Source organism: Solenopsis invicta, chromosome 1, assembly GCF_016802725.1.
Source record: "Solenopsis invicta isolate M01_SB chromosome 1, UNIL_Sinv_3.0, whole genome shotgun sequence".
NCBI lineage: Eukaryota > Metazoa > Arthropoda > Insecta > Hymenoptera > Formicidae > Solenopsis > Solenopsis invicta.
In genome coordinates, this window is record NC_052664.1 from 8,523,888 (window position 1) to 8,540,475 (window position 16,588).

The 16,588-nt window shown below is 31.2% G+C and overlaps 2 protein-coding genes across 7 annotated transcripts in view; one reads left to right on the top strand and one right to left on the bottom strand.

Annotated features, from left to right (window-relative positions):
* LOC105195901 (protein PTHB1) overlaps positions 1-16,588 on the top strand; it is a 103,401-nt gene that overhangs the window by 47,675 nt on the left and 39,138 nt on the right. For 2 of the 3 annotated variants that reach the window (XM_026139607.2, XM_039446714.1), the window contains exon 2: positions 14,746-14,834. In XM_026139607.2, the coding sequence (XP_025995392.1) occupies positions 14,746-14,834 (89 nt within the window). Of the gene's footprint in view, positions 1-6,843; positions 6,878-14,745; positions 14,835-16,588 lie in introns of those variants that run through there. The other variant, XM_039447067.1, reaches the window with a different exon arrangement.
* LOC105204900 lies at positions 5,175-13,111 on the bottom strand. Of its 4 annotated transcripts, XM_039448158.1 has the most exons (8): positions 12,755-13,111; positions 11,897-11,949; positions 8,217-8,440; positions 7,961-8,146; positions 7,533-7,847; positions 6,643-6,875; positions 5,853-6,012; positions 5,175-5,506 (listed from the first exon to the last, which is right to left on the bottom strand). In XM_039448158.1, the coding sequence occupies exons 2-8, from the start codon at positions 11,917-11,919 to the stop codon at positions 5,346-5,348; spliced, it is 1,302 nt and encodes a 433-aa protein (XP_039304092.1). In that variant the 5' UTR covers positions 11,920-11,949; positions 12,755-13,111; the 3' UTR covers positions 5,175-5,345. The 4 variants fall into 4 exon arrangements, with proteins under 4 accessions (XP_039304092.1, XP_039303767.1, XP_039304449.1 ...); XM_039447833.1 differs by having other exon boundaries at positions 8,217-11,949; positions 12,755-13,110; XM_039448515.1 differs by lacking the exon at positions 12,755-13,111 and having other exon boundaries at positions 11,897-12,113.

The following is a 16,588-nucleotide window of genomic DNA, read 5'->3' on the forward strand; positions in this document are numbered from 1 at the left end:
TTAGTAGATGCTTTATGGAGTCTCGGCAGGTGTCCCATGGATTATTAATAGACGTCTGCCGTGGAGATTTGGACCTTCCAGTGGACGTCTATTAGACGTTACGTGGATCATTAATAAAAGGTTCGTGAAGCTTTGCTAGATGATAATCGACGTCACATGGAACACTAATAGAGGTTTTATGGAACCTCGGTAGATAGCAAACGAACATTACGTAGATTATTAATAGAAGTTCATAGAACCTCGATGGACGACAAACCGATATTACGACCAATAATAGAGGAATTACAGAGGATGGCTGGATGAAGGAGATACTTTACAATAACAATATTACAAAGATTGCGAAGAATTTAGCATATTTATTTAAAACATAACAAAATATGTACAAAAAGTTTATGTACGTAGAATTATGAAAAATTATATGTTGCAATATTCACAGTCTGGTCTTACTTGGATTGTCTTATAAGTACATATACAATCTTTGTTCATGGCCATGTCAATGGCCTTGTCAAATGGCCATATTAGCTTCTTAAGATTGTGTTTAAGACAATCTTATATTGACAACAGACTATGACTACCGGCCCTAACAATCCATAGATTATTGAATTCACAGGTTGAATATCTGAAATGCATTGGAAATTTGTTATAATAAGGTATTATCTTTGATGATCGCTCTATATTATTTAAATAAAACTTGAATGGTTCCTTCCACAACAGATGATCACCGCGACACATTACTTATTATGACTCGATGCGATTTCATGCCTAAATCTCGTGTGTTTTAGTAAATAAAATTATTAATTATTCTGCGTACTGCAATTATATCATTTTATTGGATCTAGAAAAATTGCATAGTAAGCATTTGATTTGATTATGTATTTTAATCAGAAGCAGGAATAAGTTTACTTATTTTTATATAAAAATTTATAAGCATAATAAAAGATTATAAATATTTACTAAATATGTACAAGTAATTGTGTAAAAGCATAAAAGAATATACGTAGCAATTTTCTTTAAATTAACTTTTAAAAATATACAACTTTTTTGCGCTTTAGACTAGAATACTCTCTGAAACATTGATATGTGTGACAAAATTAAATGTCAAAATTGTCAAACAAAAAGTTGCAAATTTTTAAAAATTAATTTAAAAAAAATTGCTACATATATTTTTCTATGCTTTTACACAATTACATATTTAGTAAATATTTATAATTTTTTATTATGCTTATTAGTTTTTATATAAAAATAAGCAAACTCTTTTGTGCTTCAGATTAAAATACACAGTTAAATCAAATGCACACTATGCAATTATTCTAGATCCAATAAAATAGAATAATTAAAGTACGCAGAATTTCTAATAATTTTATATACTAAAGCGCACGAGATTTAAGCATGAAGTTGCACTGAGTCATAAGTATTATAATGTGTCGCGGAGATCATCTGTTGAAAGAATCATTGCATTTAAGTTTTATTTAAATAATAAGAGCGATTGTCAAAGGTAAGTATATAAATGACGGGTAAAAATACACACACACACACACAATACTACTAGTTGTTCCACATTTGCATAAACTAAATGTGTGTGTGTGTGTGTGTGTGTGTGCGCGCGCGCGTGCGCGCGTGCGGTAAATTGGATAAACTATATGCATGTGGAAAATTGTCTGATAAATATCTATGTATATACACAAACATATAATGCATGTATTTATCCATTTGATACCCTATGATCAGAAAGTACCGGGAATTTTTTATTTAAAAGTACCGCGCATGCGGGAACCGGTTTATTTTTTTTTTCTTATGTTGGTACGACCTTAAGACGCACATCTGTCAGGTTTTAGTGCCATCCGATCATTAGTGTCTGCCTGGCGTTTGTTTACATCAGTCAACTTTTTTCATTTTGCCGCATTTTACCATGAATAATTTTGTTGAACAAAGAGTTTGTTTGAAATTTTGTGTTGCGAACGAAATTTCGTGTGCCGATGCACTGAAAATGTTGCAAAAAGCATTTTGCGAATCTGCTCTATCAAAAACAAGAGCATACGAGTGGTATAAAGACTTTAAAAGTGGTCGTACAGTGGTGGAAGATTTCCCTCGTTCCGGACGTCCATCGACGTCGAACACCGATGAAAACGTGAAGAAAGTGAAAGAAATGGTGCTTGAAAATCGTCATACCAGCTTAAGAGAGATGTCTAGTGAACTTGGCATTGCATATGGAACGGCACAGCATATTGTGATTGATGTTTTGGGTATGACACGCGTGGCAGCCAGGCTCGTTCCGAAGGATCTGAATTTCTTGCAAAAACACCAATGAATTATTTGACCAAACATCAAGTAAATACCATCAAGCAAGCACCGTATTCACCTGATATGGCCCCGTGCGACTTTTTTTTGTTCCCCAAGTTGAAGTTGCCACTTCGTGGAAAGAGATTTCAGTCGATCGAGGAGATCAAAGAGAATGCGACGAGGGAACTAAAGGCCATCCCTTCGTCGGCCTATCAGGGATGCATGGAGGACTGGGTCAAGCGTTGGTATATGTGTGTTGCTTCAGATGGATCATATTTTGAAGGAGATAAAATAAATTTGCCTGAAATTTAACTCTATTTTGTTTTATTTAAAAATTCCCGGTACTTTCTGATCATAGGGTAATTTACCACATAGTTATTCCAAAAATGGAATAACAGGGCTTTAAACCATAGCATGTCGATCGTAAGTACGAAAACTTATAAATAAAGATAGCCGTAATAGAGGGGAAATCTGTATATCTTCTTAAAGAAAGTGTGAAGTTTTTCCTTCTTTTATTATATATTTTAATGTTATCTATCTATATATAGTATAATTTTTTTTTTTTTAGTTGCCTCAGATGTGCGATATAAGTTATTGGAAACTTTTATTCAGCGCATTTCATCATTGGCAATTTGAAAAGTTGAAAATAAAAGTAAAGTGCAAAGAAAAATGACACTACATACAATAAAAAAAAAAAAAATTTATATACAGTACGTAAAATCTATATAACTTAGATAGTTAAAAGAGATGAGAAGGAGGAAAGTTAAATATCTTACCACATGTAAAAATAATATTAAATTTCATACTGTTACATCCAGCCTTAAGGAAAAGAGAGGCTATCTCTCAAAAGATGCCTGGGACTTGAGGAAGGGTGCAAGGGAAGGATGCAACAAAAACTCTTTTATTCTCGTGACCGCACTAGTGGGGTGTGCGGCACGAGCCGAACGCACTTTTGATGATTCCGAAATTATGCGTCAACGTGTAATGACACGCTTTAACGCCTTTTCAGAATCGTGCGATCGTTGGTCCTAATTTGAGTCAGAGAATTCAATCTCTATAACTCGGGATCGGACCGAGTGCAATCTTTTCGAGTCGGGAGGTTAGTGTGTGAATACGAGATGGGGTGAAATAAAATTTTACATTGGAGCTTCTTTTTAACTAAAATTTAACATATATTCTAATACTTGAATTTTACATACATAAAGGTTCAAAAAGGATTAGCAAATGAATACATAATCGGTTATAGTTACTTAATAGAAACCAGAATAACAAGGTGATCATTATCAAACAGGAGTACGTAATCAGTTAGTTTATTTGAAATATAAAACGATTAGGTAATGATTATTCAGAAGTTTAAAATTTAAATACATTGTTTAATGAAGTTAACATTATTTTTGAGGGTTGAAAACATTAAGAATTATAAGATAGAACATGATTAATTATCAAGAGTTACAAATAATTAAGAATTAATGTTAATGTCTATTATCTATTTTAATTGAAAAAGCTAAACGGTGCATTTTGAATAATTGATCTAGAAACTATATATATATATTGAATTAACATAGGTATTACAAATGATTATTTTTTGAAAACTTAAGCTATACGCATTATTATGTACACAGGAGGAGATGGAATTGATTTCGGTTACGGGAATTGTAATTATGCGTTGAGATTCATATTTTAACTATTAAATCAAATCAAAACTTAAGATTTAAGAATGGAAGTAGAACATTTACATTTACATAGAGATTTAAGAAATATTTAGAGGGAAAGTCGGGAATTGTCTAAAATGAGAATTGCTGTATTAATCCGAAATAAAAAATAATAATATTGGGAACAAGGAGCTGGGACATGAACGGCTGTGATTGCTCATTAGCGATTGATTCCTGGCGAGTTGAATGGAAAATTGAAGTAAAACCGAAAAAGAGAAAAAAAAAGAAATAAAAACTTACTTATTAGTTAGACGAGAAGAGAAAGGGAAGAAACTATCGAATTCTGCGGGTTGAGGTGCGTGACGCAGCGCAGGTTGTCCGCTCTGGAGAATGTTTCAACGGCGCCGTTCGGAGTTCCAATGAATGTGATTCTCGAGCACAGACTCTAAGTTCAAACGTTTTGAGAATAACGTGCACAGCCTCGATACTTCAACGCGTGGGTGTGAGAACCAAGTTGAATTTTGAATGCCCGAGGCGTTCGAAGCTGCGTATTTTATAGGGCTTAGGAAAAGGGCGTGAGATTAGTTTAGTGGGTGAGATGAGGATTTGATTGGGTAAAGCCTTTTGAGCTTTTTCCCTTTCCTTGGAGATTCCTTGTTGTCGAAATTTTGAGCTTATTCGTTGGGTAGTTCACCAACGCTCACCACCAATTATCTTCTCGGATGATCTCTCGTTGGCTAATTTTCCATCTTCTCCCGATTTTTCTTAACTCTAAGAGGGGCGAGCTGTTGCATCACCCAATCGCTTAAGGGATTCGTTATCTTACGGTTTCTCTTCTTGGAACGTTCGGTCCCGATTTTTTATATCGCCGCGTCCGTTTATTTGGGACTCGCTTTCCATATGAATCATCTTTCCGTTCGAGATGAAACATAGGTTGGAACAAACAAAGCCGGGTTGTAAATTTTGATTTTATAGTTTTATAGTTTCCGTCCGGCGTCGCGACTCAATCTTATCTCTGATTGTTGCCAGACTTTTATAGCGTTTGAATTTTTTTCTCTTTCGAGTCCAGGCTTTGTTCGTCCATATGAATTATTAAATAAGCATCGTTGCTTGTAATTTTGTCATCGCACGATTTCTCCTTTTTTGCTTCTATTTATTGCTCCGGATGTAATATGTGGCCATTATATATATATATTCCGAGAACAATGTTTGATTTTTTTTTCTTATAATAGCCGGGTGATAGTGTTATTTGTAAAAGAGAAATCGTGGAGTTCCGGGTATAAGTATTGTAAATTTTACAGACAATCCCTTAGCATAATTTATATAATGGATGCGAAAAGGGGAATCGTGAAATCCTCCGGATGTAACAATACCTTTCGATGTTGTTAATACCTTTCCTCATTTTCCTCCGACTTACTCTGAAATAGAATCATCTCCGTCACCTTGATCTCTGTTACCTTGTAACTTACGTTTCTCCTCATTTTGATGTCTCGCCTTTGAATGTCGGAACCACTCCATAATCCTCCGTTGGATTTTGCCATGGTCGGTATTCGGGATATTCTGGAGTACGCAGCCTAGAAACATTTTCTCCATTTTAACTTTTTTAATATATTAAATATATTGCGTCATATTTCATTAAGTAATTTTAAGTTACATAATGTAAAAATTGAAAAAACTGAAGTATTTGAGTTCAGAACTGAGTTCAGATAAAAATTAAAAAAGAAAACATTAACTATACGTACAACTGGAATTTAACTTATTAAAAGCTTTTCAAAATTTGGTAGAGATAATAAAAAAATGTATGCATTAAAATAGCAGACATACTTCTTAATCTATTTGTTAATATTGTGTATTTGAAAATATTTCTTAATTGTTTACAAAAATTTTTACATTAAAATATTACTATGTATTAGTACTTACTAAAAATCATTTTTATTAGTTTCAATTTATGTAGTGGTTCCTTTCCGCAACGGCCTTCCCAATTATATTTTTCCGCCAATTTATTGGTGAATAACTTATACAACGTCCTTTTTACGGCATCAGTGACGTTAGTTCCTCCAATAGATTTGATATATGCTCGCTATATAAAATAAGAAACATACAATAAATGAAACATTATAATAAACTTTTTGTCTTGGATATGTAGTAATATACTTTTCTTTCTTTCTAACAATTCTGGAATCATTTTTCTTGTCTATTATTAGCAATCTTAGTGATTAATAATTTTTTAAGTAAAAGATAAAGAATTTCGTTATACTAATCATTTCAATTAAAGTCATTCAAAATAGAAATAAGATAAAAATTTATAAAAAGAGTATTATTGGATAATATTTTATGGAAAAGTTTACTTAAAATTGATTGTACAATGCACTTTATAAACCTAAATAATTGCGAAATATGCTATATAGCCTTAGCCAAAATGATTAGGCACCTATACTTTTTTTGTTAATCTGGAATTATTTTATCTCTATATTTCATATTGATTACTGATATTTGTACGTAAGTTTAAAAGTTTTTGAAACAAAGGTTTATTTACATTTTAATTAAAATTTTTTCAGTTAAAAAATATTTAAAACTTTATAAGGTGTCTAATATTTTTGACCAAGTCTGTACATATATTCAATTACTAGATAATCATTTTACATAATTATGTCTTTTGTTACAATTTTTAGACTGTACTTATGATATAAATTTGTATGCATTAACTTACTATTGCAGCATTATCTTGGGAATTATGAAGTTTCAAGATTTCCTCCACTTCCATTAATTGTTCTGCAGTTTGTAACGGAAATCGGTCTTCAACGCTTTCAAAAGAAATCTCTGTGTTCTTGGCTTCTGTTTCTGAATTTGTCCTTTTCACTAAAATATCCAATAAGCTAAACGTTTGCCACATATCGTATTTTATGGTCACTATTTCTCTTGTCAGTCTCTTCAAATAATCCACTGTAAGTATAAATACCATAATTTAAGAAACAAATAAAATATATATACTGTATATACACAACTTTAATATAGAAATTAGCAGTATCACGTTGCGTTAAGTAAAAAAAAAGAAAAAACAGAAATGTTTATTGCAATATACTATAAAATATTTTTTATTCAAAATAAAATATAAATTCTTAAACATTTTAATTTAAAGTTTTTATTTTAATATACTACATTTTTTATTATTATTATTAATTTTCGCGTATTTATTATTAAAGTTATATAATATTATAAAAAGTAATTTAAAAAAATTAAAGTAATATTACAACAGTATAGTAATGATAATAAATTCTATGTAAAAAATTTGAGAAATAATCTATAAAAAATAAATAATTAAAGAAATAAGAGTTTTAATATCTATTATTTTTAAATTTATCAGATATTTTTAGTTATAATTAAAGATTTCAAAAATATTAAGTTTTTGTTTGGACAAACGCATAATAGATAGTTAGTGAAATACAATGATAAACTTATCTCTGTATTACAATTATAACATTTATAACACTGTAATACAGAGACAAGTTTATTTGATAAAATTTATATCTTTGTTAAAAAAAATTATGTAATTCTAAAAATATGATACATAAATTCATTGGATGGTGAATATTTACTTACCAATTGCATTTTGTGAAGACTTATCCAAATTATCATTTCTTTTTTCTTGTAATCTCTCTTCGTCTTGCATATGGCCGATCTCATCCATTTTATCCACATGTCGATTTGATATATCCTCTTCATTTTCGAGTCTATGCTGTACAGTACTATTGTGTCTTTCTTCATTTCTTGAATACGAAGAATTGTGATCTCGAGATTTGTGTTCATTTGAATTTGAAACCTTTTCTGATTTGCTGTACGTTTCTGCGGAAGAATTCCGAGAACATTTAATCATGGATAAACTTCCAGATTCATTTCCATCGTACGGTCGTTGACCTTTCAATACAAAATAAATTTCAATACAAAATAAAATGTAAATTAAAAAAATGAAAACTATAAATTTCACGTATACATATATGTAATATAAACAGATTAGATTGTGTACTTACGTTTTGCAGGAGGACGTGGAGGACGTGGTAAAATAATTTCTCTAGATTCTTCCTCGCTTTCGGACGACAGCATAGCTTTTTTTGCTCTTAATTTTTTCGCTTTTTTGGTTCTCGTTTCTTTGTCAGTATCCATATCCGATGTATCAAAGGCTTGTTTGGCTTTCTCATCGGCTTTACATAAACATGCTGAAAATATTTCAAATATTATTAGTAAAATATTATAAAAAAACTTGAATTATTTGATTTCAATACTTACAATACTCGCCAAAAATCCGATCAATTTTAACGGAAGACCAATTAGAAGTTGGAATTTCTTCTTTTTCAATCGCCTTCCGAATTTTTAAATCCGTTTTATAATGTGAGGGATACTTGCATACATCGTCGCTTTGTAGCCAAGATTTTGGTATTACTTGGATACCATCGTAGAATTCTGCGACGATAAATCCCTGATTCTTTGAATTCGGCATCTTCCGCCTGAAACTTTTGAACATATTTTCCCGAGTATCGTATTGTAAATATATATACATCCGCACAAAAATTTATTTAGATATGATACATATCTTGTTATATATATTGTTATAAATTTTTTTTAGAAAAAAATTATGAAATGCAGTACGCAATATATTATAAGCTATGTGCGGTGTTTATTAGCGATAATACTGCAAAATTACTTTCATTACTATTCTTTACATATGGTAATTTTACAAATTTTTTACTAATTTTATGTAAAGGCCAAACTTGAAGAGCAGATAATTGACTGACTTTAAAGATGTCAAAATCAACAGAACTGCATGGATAATTGTAAAGTTCTTCAACAACTTTAAATTTACGACCTACTGCAATGTAATTACCTTCAATCGATGTTGCAATGTTTTCTAAACAGACGATATCATTCTCTATGAGACAACAATTATCAGGAGTGTTAAAAGAACATGAATGATAAAAGGTGAAGAAATTTAACAACATTAATAAAAATAATTATATGAAATTTATATTTTATCTATTAGCAATACACTATAGCAATCCACGGAAATACACTAATTATAATTATCTTATGTCAATAAAGTCAAAATAGAGAAGAAAAGAAACATTAAATTCAAAGAGAAATTCATACATTTAAATATTATAATTAATTATATTCACGAAACTGTTACATTATTAGGTTATCGGATGAGTCTCAATTTATTCAAGAAACAGAAGATAAACTTAAAATTAGTAAATACGTATCGTTGGTAAGCTGATAATAAGAACGTCGTTTGTAGAAGAAAAAATGGCGTAGTTTCGTAATCCGATGAAAGAATTCGACATTCTCATCTCTATCTTTCTCGTCTTCTTTCTCTCTTTTTGATCGGCAACTTGCGCTAGAAGTCTCTATGAATCGGGTGAAATGAACGAATTAGAAGAAAGATTTATCTTTCTTCTCTCTTACTCTCACCGCCCGAGTGGCACTATATCATTGAACATAGAATAAGTAAAAAAAAAAAAATACCAAAGCCTGTGCTCTTGGTCACTTTCTCTCTCTCTCTCTCCTTTTTGTCCGAAAGACAGTAATTCACGCCCGAATGGCTGATTGCGTTTGCACGTGCAATTCTAAGGAAAGCTTGTACTTTCTCTCACTCACTCCACCCGAACGACAATGTGTTTTTCTCTCATTCGCTCCGCCCGAATGGCAATGTAACTTTAAAGATATACTGAGAGTTCACGGTTTTCTCTTATTATGTTCAAAAAGGCTTGATTCATAAATAAAACTGAACTGTATTACTCGAAAAGGAGGGAAAAACGAATAACAACCAACAACGTCCGCTCGTCGCCAGGCAACCAAAAACTCGCGCCAACCTTATCTCTTCTGGTAGCGACATCGTCATGCAGGTCTACCACTCGATCAACTGCACGCACGAAACATGCCACGCGGGAAGTTTAAACAAGGAGATTTAATTGAAATAACAAATTGAGGAAATTCAATCTTCGAAAATTGTAGACTGAAACAACCCGATAGCAATGGTCCTTTTTCGTGAGGAGTCTTTACGTTAATTTTTGAAACGTTTATACTGTCAGAGTTTATGTTACAAAAATTCATCTCCGATTTCTAATTTGCTCTAATGGTTTATCCGATTTTCTTAAAATAGATTTCAATTCTTTCATGAAATTTTCAAATGGGAAGGCACTGAAAGTGTCTAATTGTCCAAATTGTTTTACGCAATCAGCTATATGTAAAAGAACGTGAATGTTATGAGACGCAAATTCAGGTCCATAAATTTTAATAAAGCATTCAACAAAATGTTTTAATAATTTATCTGCATATTCTATGTGTTCGACTGTACTTTTCTGACATAAAATACGAACAGCAACGTGCAAAGTAAGAAAATTGGAGAAAATAACAGAATTTAATTCTTTTCGTAATATTACAGGACCGGTATATAATAGAAATTGTCTTAATTCAGTTGCTTTCCACTGTGCAAAATCTTGTATTTCTCGTGGTCTTCTTGCAAATTCTTTTGGAATGAAATGTCTGATGTTAAGAAGAGGCTCGGAAACATTTTTTATTTTATGCGACGATAAACATCTAGTTTTAAGAGGACCACTTATCCACAATCTTATCAACTTTTTAACAACGCCAATGCATATCATATGCATGTAATCAAATGGTATGTGAGATACAACACCAAAATGTGGAATGTTTAGTAGAATGGAATGACCCAGATGATGTTCTTCTTGAATTTGATTAGAGAAGCTATCGTTCTTGCTTGGTAATCAAAATTGGGGAAACATATTCTGTTAGCAATAAAATCTCTTTCAATCGTACATTTTGGACAACTGAAATAACCCGTATGTCCTTTCGTAAGAGTAATGAAAGATTTTGCAGGAGCATCACATATGACAGAATGTATTGATATTGAAAATATTGTCTCATTATAAATAACGCCCTCATTAATTAAATTACTGATTTCTTCTACGAACTGTTGTAAGAATTTATTCGCATCCGCTGGTTTAGATTTACCAGAATAACAACCAATAAGAAATACTTTGCCGTCAGGCATGATTCGTCCTAAAATAGGCCATAATTGATTAGAACTCGACCGAGAAATCGGTAAACCATCGATACCAATTTGAATTTGAACAGGTGATGAAACCGTATTCTTGTTTCTAGATATAAATTGGAGAATGTTATATTCAATATTAAAATGACAATATTGTCCCGGAAATATTTCAATAATAACGGAAGATCGTAGTGTACATAGTAATGTCTTTGCACATTTTGGCAAATTGGAAAAAGTAGGATGTGCTGTTCTCAAACCGGATAATAAATGCGATAAAGCTACATGAGAAATACGATGTGTGCAAGACCATTATACTAAAAATGCTTTGAAATTGTTTTCTTCCTCTGAATCACGCTCCTCTCTTATACTGTCCTCTCTTATATTGTTTTCTCGATGTAAAGATATATTATTTACAGAAACATTACGTGCAGAAATATTCGTTATATTATTTCTATTCGTTATATTCGTAAACGTTAAATCGGGAAATGATAAATTTATTGCGTTTTGTTTAGTTTTGTCGGAAATGGCGCAATTAAAATCGATTATCTCGTCATGATTACTCGAAGCAGAATTATTTAAAATTTCGTTTGTATTAATATCTAATTCTTCGTTAAATCGGGCAAGTAATTCATCACTGCATTCTCGAATTATTTTACGACGGTACCTTTTTGAAATACGTGACGAAAATTTACGCTTTGACATAGTTAATTATTAATTCTGTGTAAGTATTTATGTAAAAATCTATGTAAATGTTATATATTAAAAAATTCAAATAAAATGTGGAATTAAAAAAATCTTATTCTTGCTCTTTTCGGTAATTGTCGAACAATCTCGATCGTTGTAGGTGGAATATATTGTTCAATTTTTTAATTATAGTTATTCTCGATGATTCACTCACTGATTACAGCTAGGATCATGCATCAAGACCGAAGAAAGAAGAAATCTCGATCGCTGAAAAAAATTACAAATACGTATAATAATAGTAAAAAGCACAACACACGTACTAGCATTCGTAAAGGTGCGTATATCAATATCTTCGCACTCTCCCACTTCCACACTCTCTCTCTCTCTCTCTCTCTCTCTCTCTCTCTCTCTCTCTCTCTCTCTCGTTCATTTGTTCGCTCGCTTGCGCTCCCCCTCCCCCCCTCTGTCTTTCGTTCATTCGCTCTCTCTCTCTCTCTCTCTCTCTCTCTCTCTCTCTCTCTCTCTCTCTCTCTCTCTCTTTCTCTCTCGCCTATAGATCTTTTGTAAAGTATAAAAAATATTCGCCTATTATATATTATACTCATACATCTCGAATCCCGTACAGCAAAGTTAATCCTGCATGCAATGTACATACACGTGTCATTCGTGTCCATACCGCTACAACGATTCCTAGCTATTTCTCATATACATACATGTAATTTTTATAATTTTTCCAAACTTTTTTTCTAATGTATACATAGCAGAATAATTTAATAGAAAACTTAAAAACGACGTGTAAATTTTAATAGAATTTTTGAACACTTTTACAAGCCTCAAAATCAAATCGGACACAAATGATCCATGTGTGTCACTCTCATGAGTACTAAAAATATGCATGTACCACACTGCAAAATTAATTAATGGAATAAATTATGGCGCTACCTCTTCGAAAAATATTCGAGAAAAATTTACACTTTGCCATAGTTAATTTTAATTGTATTTTAATATTCCCATTTTCTACATAAATGTGTACTACAATAGACTAAAAATATTGAAAAAAATTTCTACTTACTTTCTTTCTAGGAAATCCTCGTTGTCCAATAATTCAGTTACGGTCACTTACTCTCGTTACTCATCACTGTGCATCTAGCAAGTGCTAACACGAGCAATAGACGCGAATAGACTGGAAGAGACTTCTCCTCTCGTGAATGTCTCACTGTATCTCACGAAGAAACAAATGACGAATGCAAACGAGCGCGAAGCGCGAAGGCGCCAAACGCAGCTCTGCAACGGTCTTCATCTAATAGTAGTTTTCCTTGGGAGAACTATAGTGTGCACTGAGTGTGCACTGAGTGTGCACTCGCCGCTGGCAATTGGGCGTTTCGGTTCGCGCGATGACGGTGCCAACGGAAACGCCCAATTACCCGCGGAGAGTGCATACTGAGTGAGTGTGCATTAGTTCTTCCAAGGAAAAACGCTATAAGATGCGTACATACATGTCTGTCGGGTGCCCCCTGCATGAAGAATCACATACATAAAAATCGGCTTAATGAATTACACAAAATATGTTTCCAGTAATACCATTTATATAAACATCATATATAAAATAATTTTAATAAATTTGTACTTGATACTTGTACGAGCCAAAACGTGGCCTGCATGAAGCATGAGGCACTCAACAGATATATATACGCACCTTAGCAACAATCTAATGGATTGTTAGGGCCGGTATAGTTTGTTCTCAATTTAAGATCGTCTTAAACATAATCTTGAGAAACTAACACGGCCATTTGACAATGAATAAAAAATCGTATACATACTTATAAGACGATCTAATGGTTCCTGCACATGAACGCGGAAACGCTTGCCGTGCCGCATCCAGTGTGCAGGAGACAAAAAATGTAAGACCAAATTGCATTTAAATATTGCAACAATTTTCCATAATTCTACGTATATAAACTTATAACAAATGTTCAATGAACGTTTATAATGTATTGATAGAATATATTTGTCATAGAATTGGGATAAGCTTCTAATAGAGATCTATCTGACTTCCATGGCGGAAGTAAAATTCTATCGAGCTATGAAGGTTTCATGGATTTCTAATGGACGTCCAACTGACTTCCATGATGGAAATAAAATCTCATAGAGTTATGGAGGTTGGATGGATGTCTAATGGAGATCTGCCTGACTTCTATGATGGAATTAAAATCCAATGGATCTATGAAGGTTTCATGGATTACTAATGGACGTCTATCTGACTTCCACAATAGAAATAAAGTCTCATGGAGCTATGGAGGTTTCATAGATTTCTAATGGACGTCCATCTGACTTCCATGATGGAAATAAAATCTCATAGAGCTATAGAGGTTGGATGGATCTCTAATGGAGATCTGTCTGACTTCCATGATGGAAGTAAAATCCCATGGAGCTATGGAGGTTTTATGGACTTCTAATGGACGTCCATCTGACTTCCATCATGGAAATAGACGTCCCATGGAGCTATGGAAGGACGATGGATATTCACTGAAGGTCAATTTCTATGTGGGTGAAACCAAGAGTATATACAGTTAAAAAAATTAAAAATTATATGTAAAATTAATCAAAAAATCATTTCAGCACTAAGTTTTTCCTATAACCATATATTGATCTTTCTCAATTTTATTCAAAAATATAATGTAATCATGAACAAAGCATTTCAATATGATAATGTATTTATTAGTTCTTATACTTACAAATGTATTTATAAAGTTCTTATTCAAAGAACATCCGGTAATATCGTGTTTATTAAAACATTTCAATTTTTACTTATATGCCACTTGAAATTTTTGCATATAACTGCGTCAAACCATCCAATATTGTATGTATGCATAGGAAATCTATTTTTATGAATTTAATTTGTTAAAAATATTAAATTTTAGAGAATTGATTAGTTTGACCTTTTAAAAGAGAATACTCTTCTAAAGTCAATTTTAATTAAATAAATACATTTTGCAATATAGCGTGTTTAAATGTTTTATCTTCTTTTTATATCACTCACATTTGTCACTTAATTTGTTTCAGAGGTTCGCAAACTACTCGACTTGCGGTACTGACATCAAAAAAACTTGTCATTTACAGCATAATTTTGCGTCAGGGCTCCGTTGAACATGGTTTGTACTACAATTGCTTTAAATAGATTATCATAGCTTTATACCTATATGATAACTGTATTCTACATTGTCTATTTAGATTTTACGATTTTTTAAATAATATTTTTATTGACAATGAGTCCAAAAATTGATGATCAGATTTAAAGTAGAAAACATTTCTAACCATTAATTTAAAATATGGAATAATTTCAAATATTTATAAATTATAATGGTTACATTATAATGGTTAAAGATTTTTAGAAAAAGTGTCAAATATGTCATATTTAATATATTATACATGTGCTAAAAATCCCATTGTTATTGTATGTTTTCTTCTCCATCTCAAAAAGAGAAAAATAGATAATAAAATGATCAAATGTTACATTTTAGTTTCTATTTATGTAGTTTTTATATGTATATGGATATGTTTATTGACATATTGACATATAAATGTACACCTAGAACTATTTTCATTAACAATTCATCAGCAAAACAACTTAGTTGCGAAAATCAATCGAATACATGGATTGAAGTTTATAAAAAAACGTCTTAGCTAAGATAGCGCATACTTTTGCCACTGTAATGAAGAAGACTTGTTAAATTAGCAATCTTTATTGTAGCAAAGAATGGCTGCTCTAACAATTTAGGTTAGTTAAGACAACAAATTCGCAAAACTATATATTTTAAATTGTATTAAATTTAAAAGAATACAATTTTCAAACTATTATTACATTTTTAAAACTTATTAAAACGCAAAATAACTAAAGTACCCGAGCCGAATAAGGCCCACTTAACTTATTTTACTTTTTATAAATTCTATTTACAAAGATATTGAAATAAGCTAAATGAGAATAAAATGTTTATTTCAACTACTCGCCAAAATGAAATTATTTTCTATATAAAACATTTTTAAGTAAACAAAAAAAGAATGTTTTTAAACTCTGACATTGGGCCTTATTAAATGTGTTTTTAATAATGCCCAAATTAAAAATAAATTGAAAATAACAAAAGTATTAAATATTATTTTCCAGCTAACTGTTAAAATGATTATTAATCACAAATACGAAATCTTTTAAGATCTATTTTACTATTAAAACATCACATTTATTTTTAATTTTGTTTATAATTAATATTTTATCTTTAAGAACTTTTGGCTATTTTAGTGCAAATTTAGCTTATAGAAAGTTAGCATCATTGAAAATCATTATTCTCTGTTGCACATACATGCAATGGCTATAACAATAAATGTATAATTGGGCCTTATTTAATAATACATTATTTATAAAAAAAGTATACTTGTTTCAAAAAATCGATATATAGTATATATATATATATATATATATATATATATATATATATACTCAACAAATATATATATATATATTTGTTTTTTTATATAGTTAGAAAGTTGAATAATATTATAATATGTTGTAATATATCATAAAATAATGTATACTTATTAAATTTACAACAAATTTTTATAAAAACGGCTGATTTACCCACTTTGTTACAAGCTTTTGTTGCACTGAATAAACGTGTTGCTATCAGTATTAATTTCCTAGTCAGTCTTTATCTACTTCCTATAACATATCTTTCAAGCATATATTTCAAACATAAAGCGCGTTTTTAAATGGCAAATTTCAAAGTGGGCCTTATTTAGTACTAGGCCTTGTTCGGCTCAAGTACCTTAATATGAAATATCATAACGCAATATAACATATTTTTCATTACGAATACTTTTATATAGATTTATTGGAAGAGGATTGTTAAGATCT

What these genes read in the sequence shown, in the direction of transcription:
- LOC105204900 (XM_039447833.1), bottom strand. Translation starts at nt 8,487, where the DNA reads ATGTATATATATTTACAATACGATACTCGGGAAAATATGTTCAAAAGT. An exon ending in TCCACGTCCTCCTGCAAAAC is followed by an intron (nt 7,848 to 7,960) that starts GTAAGTACACAA and finishes TTGTATTGAAAG; the next exon opens with GTCAACGACCGTACGATGGA. An exon ending in GTCTTCACAAAATGCAATTG is followed by an intron (nt 6,876 to 7,532) that starts GTAAGTAAATAT and finishes TTATACTTACAG; the next exon opens with TGGATTATTTGAAGAGACTG.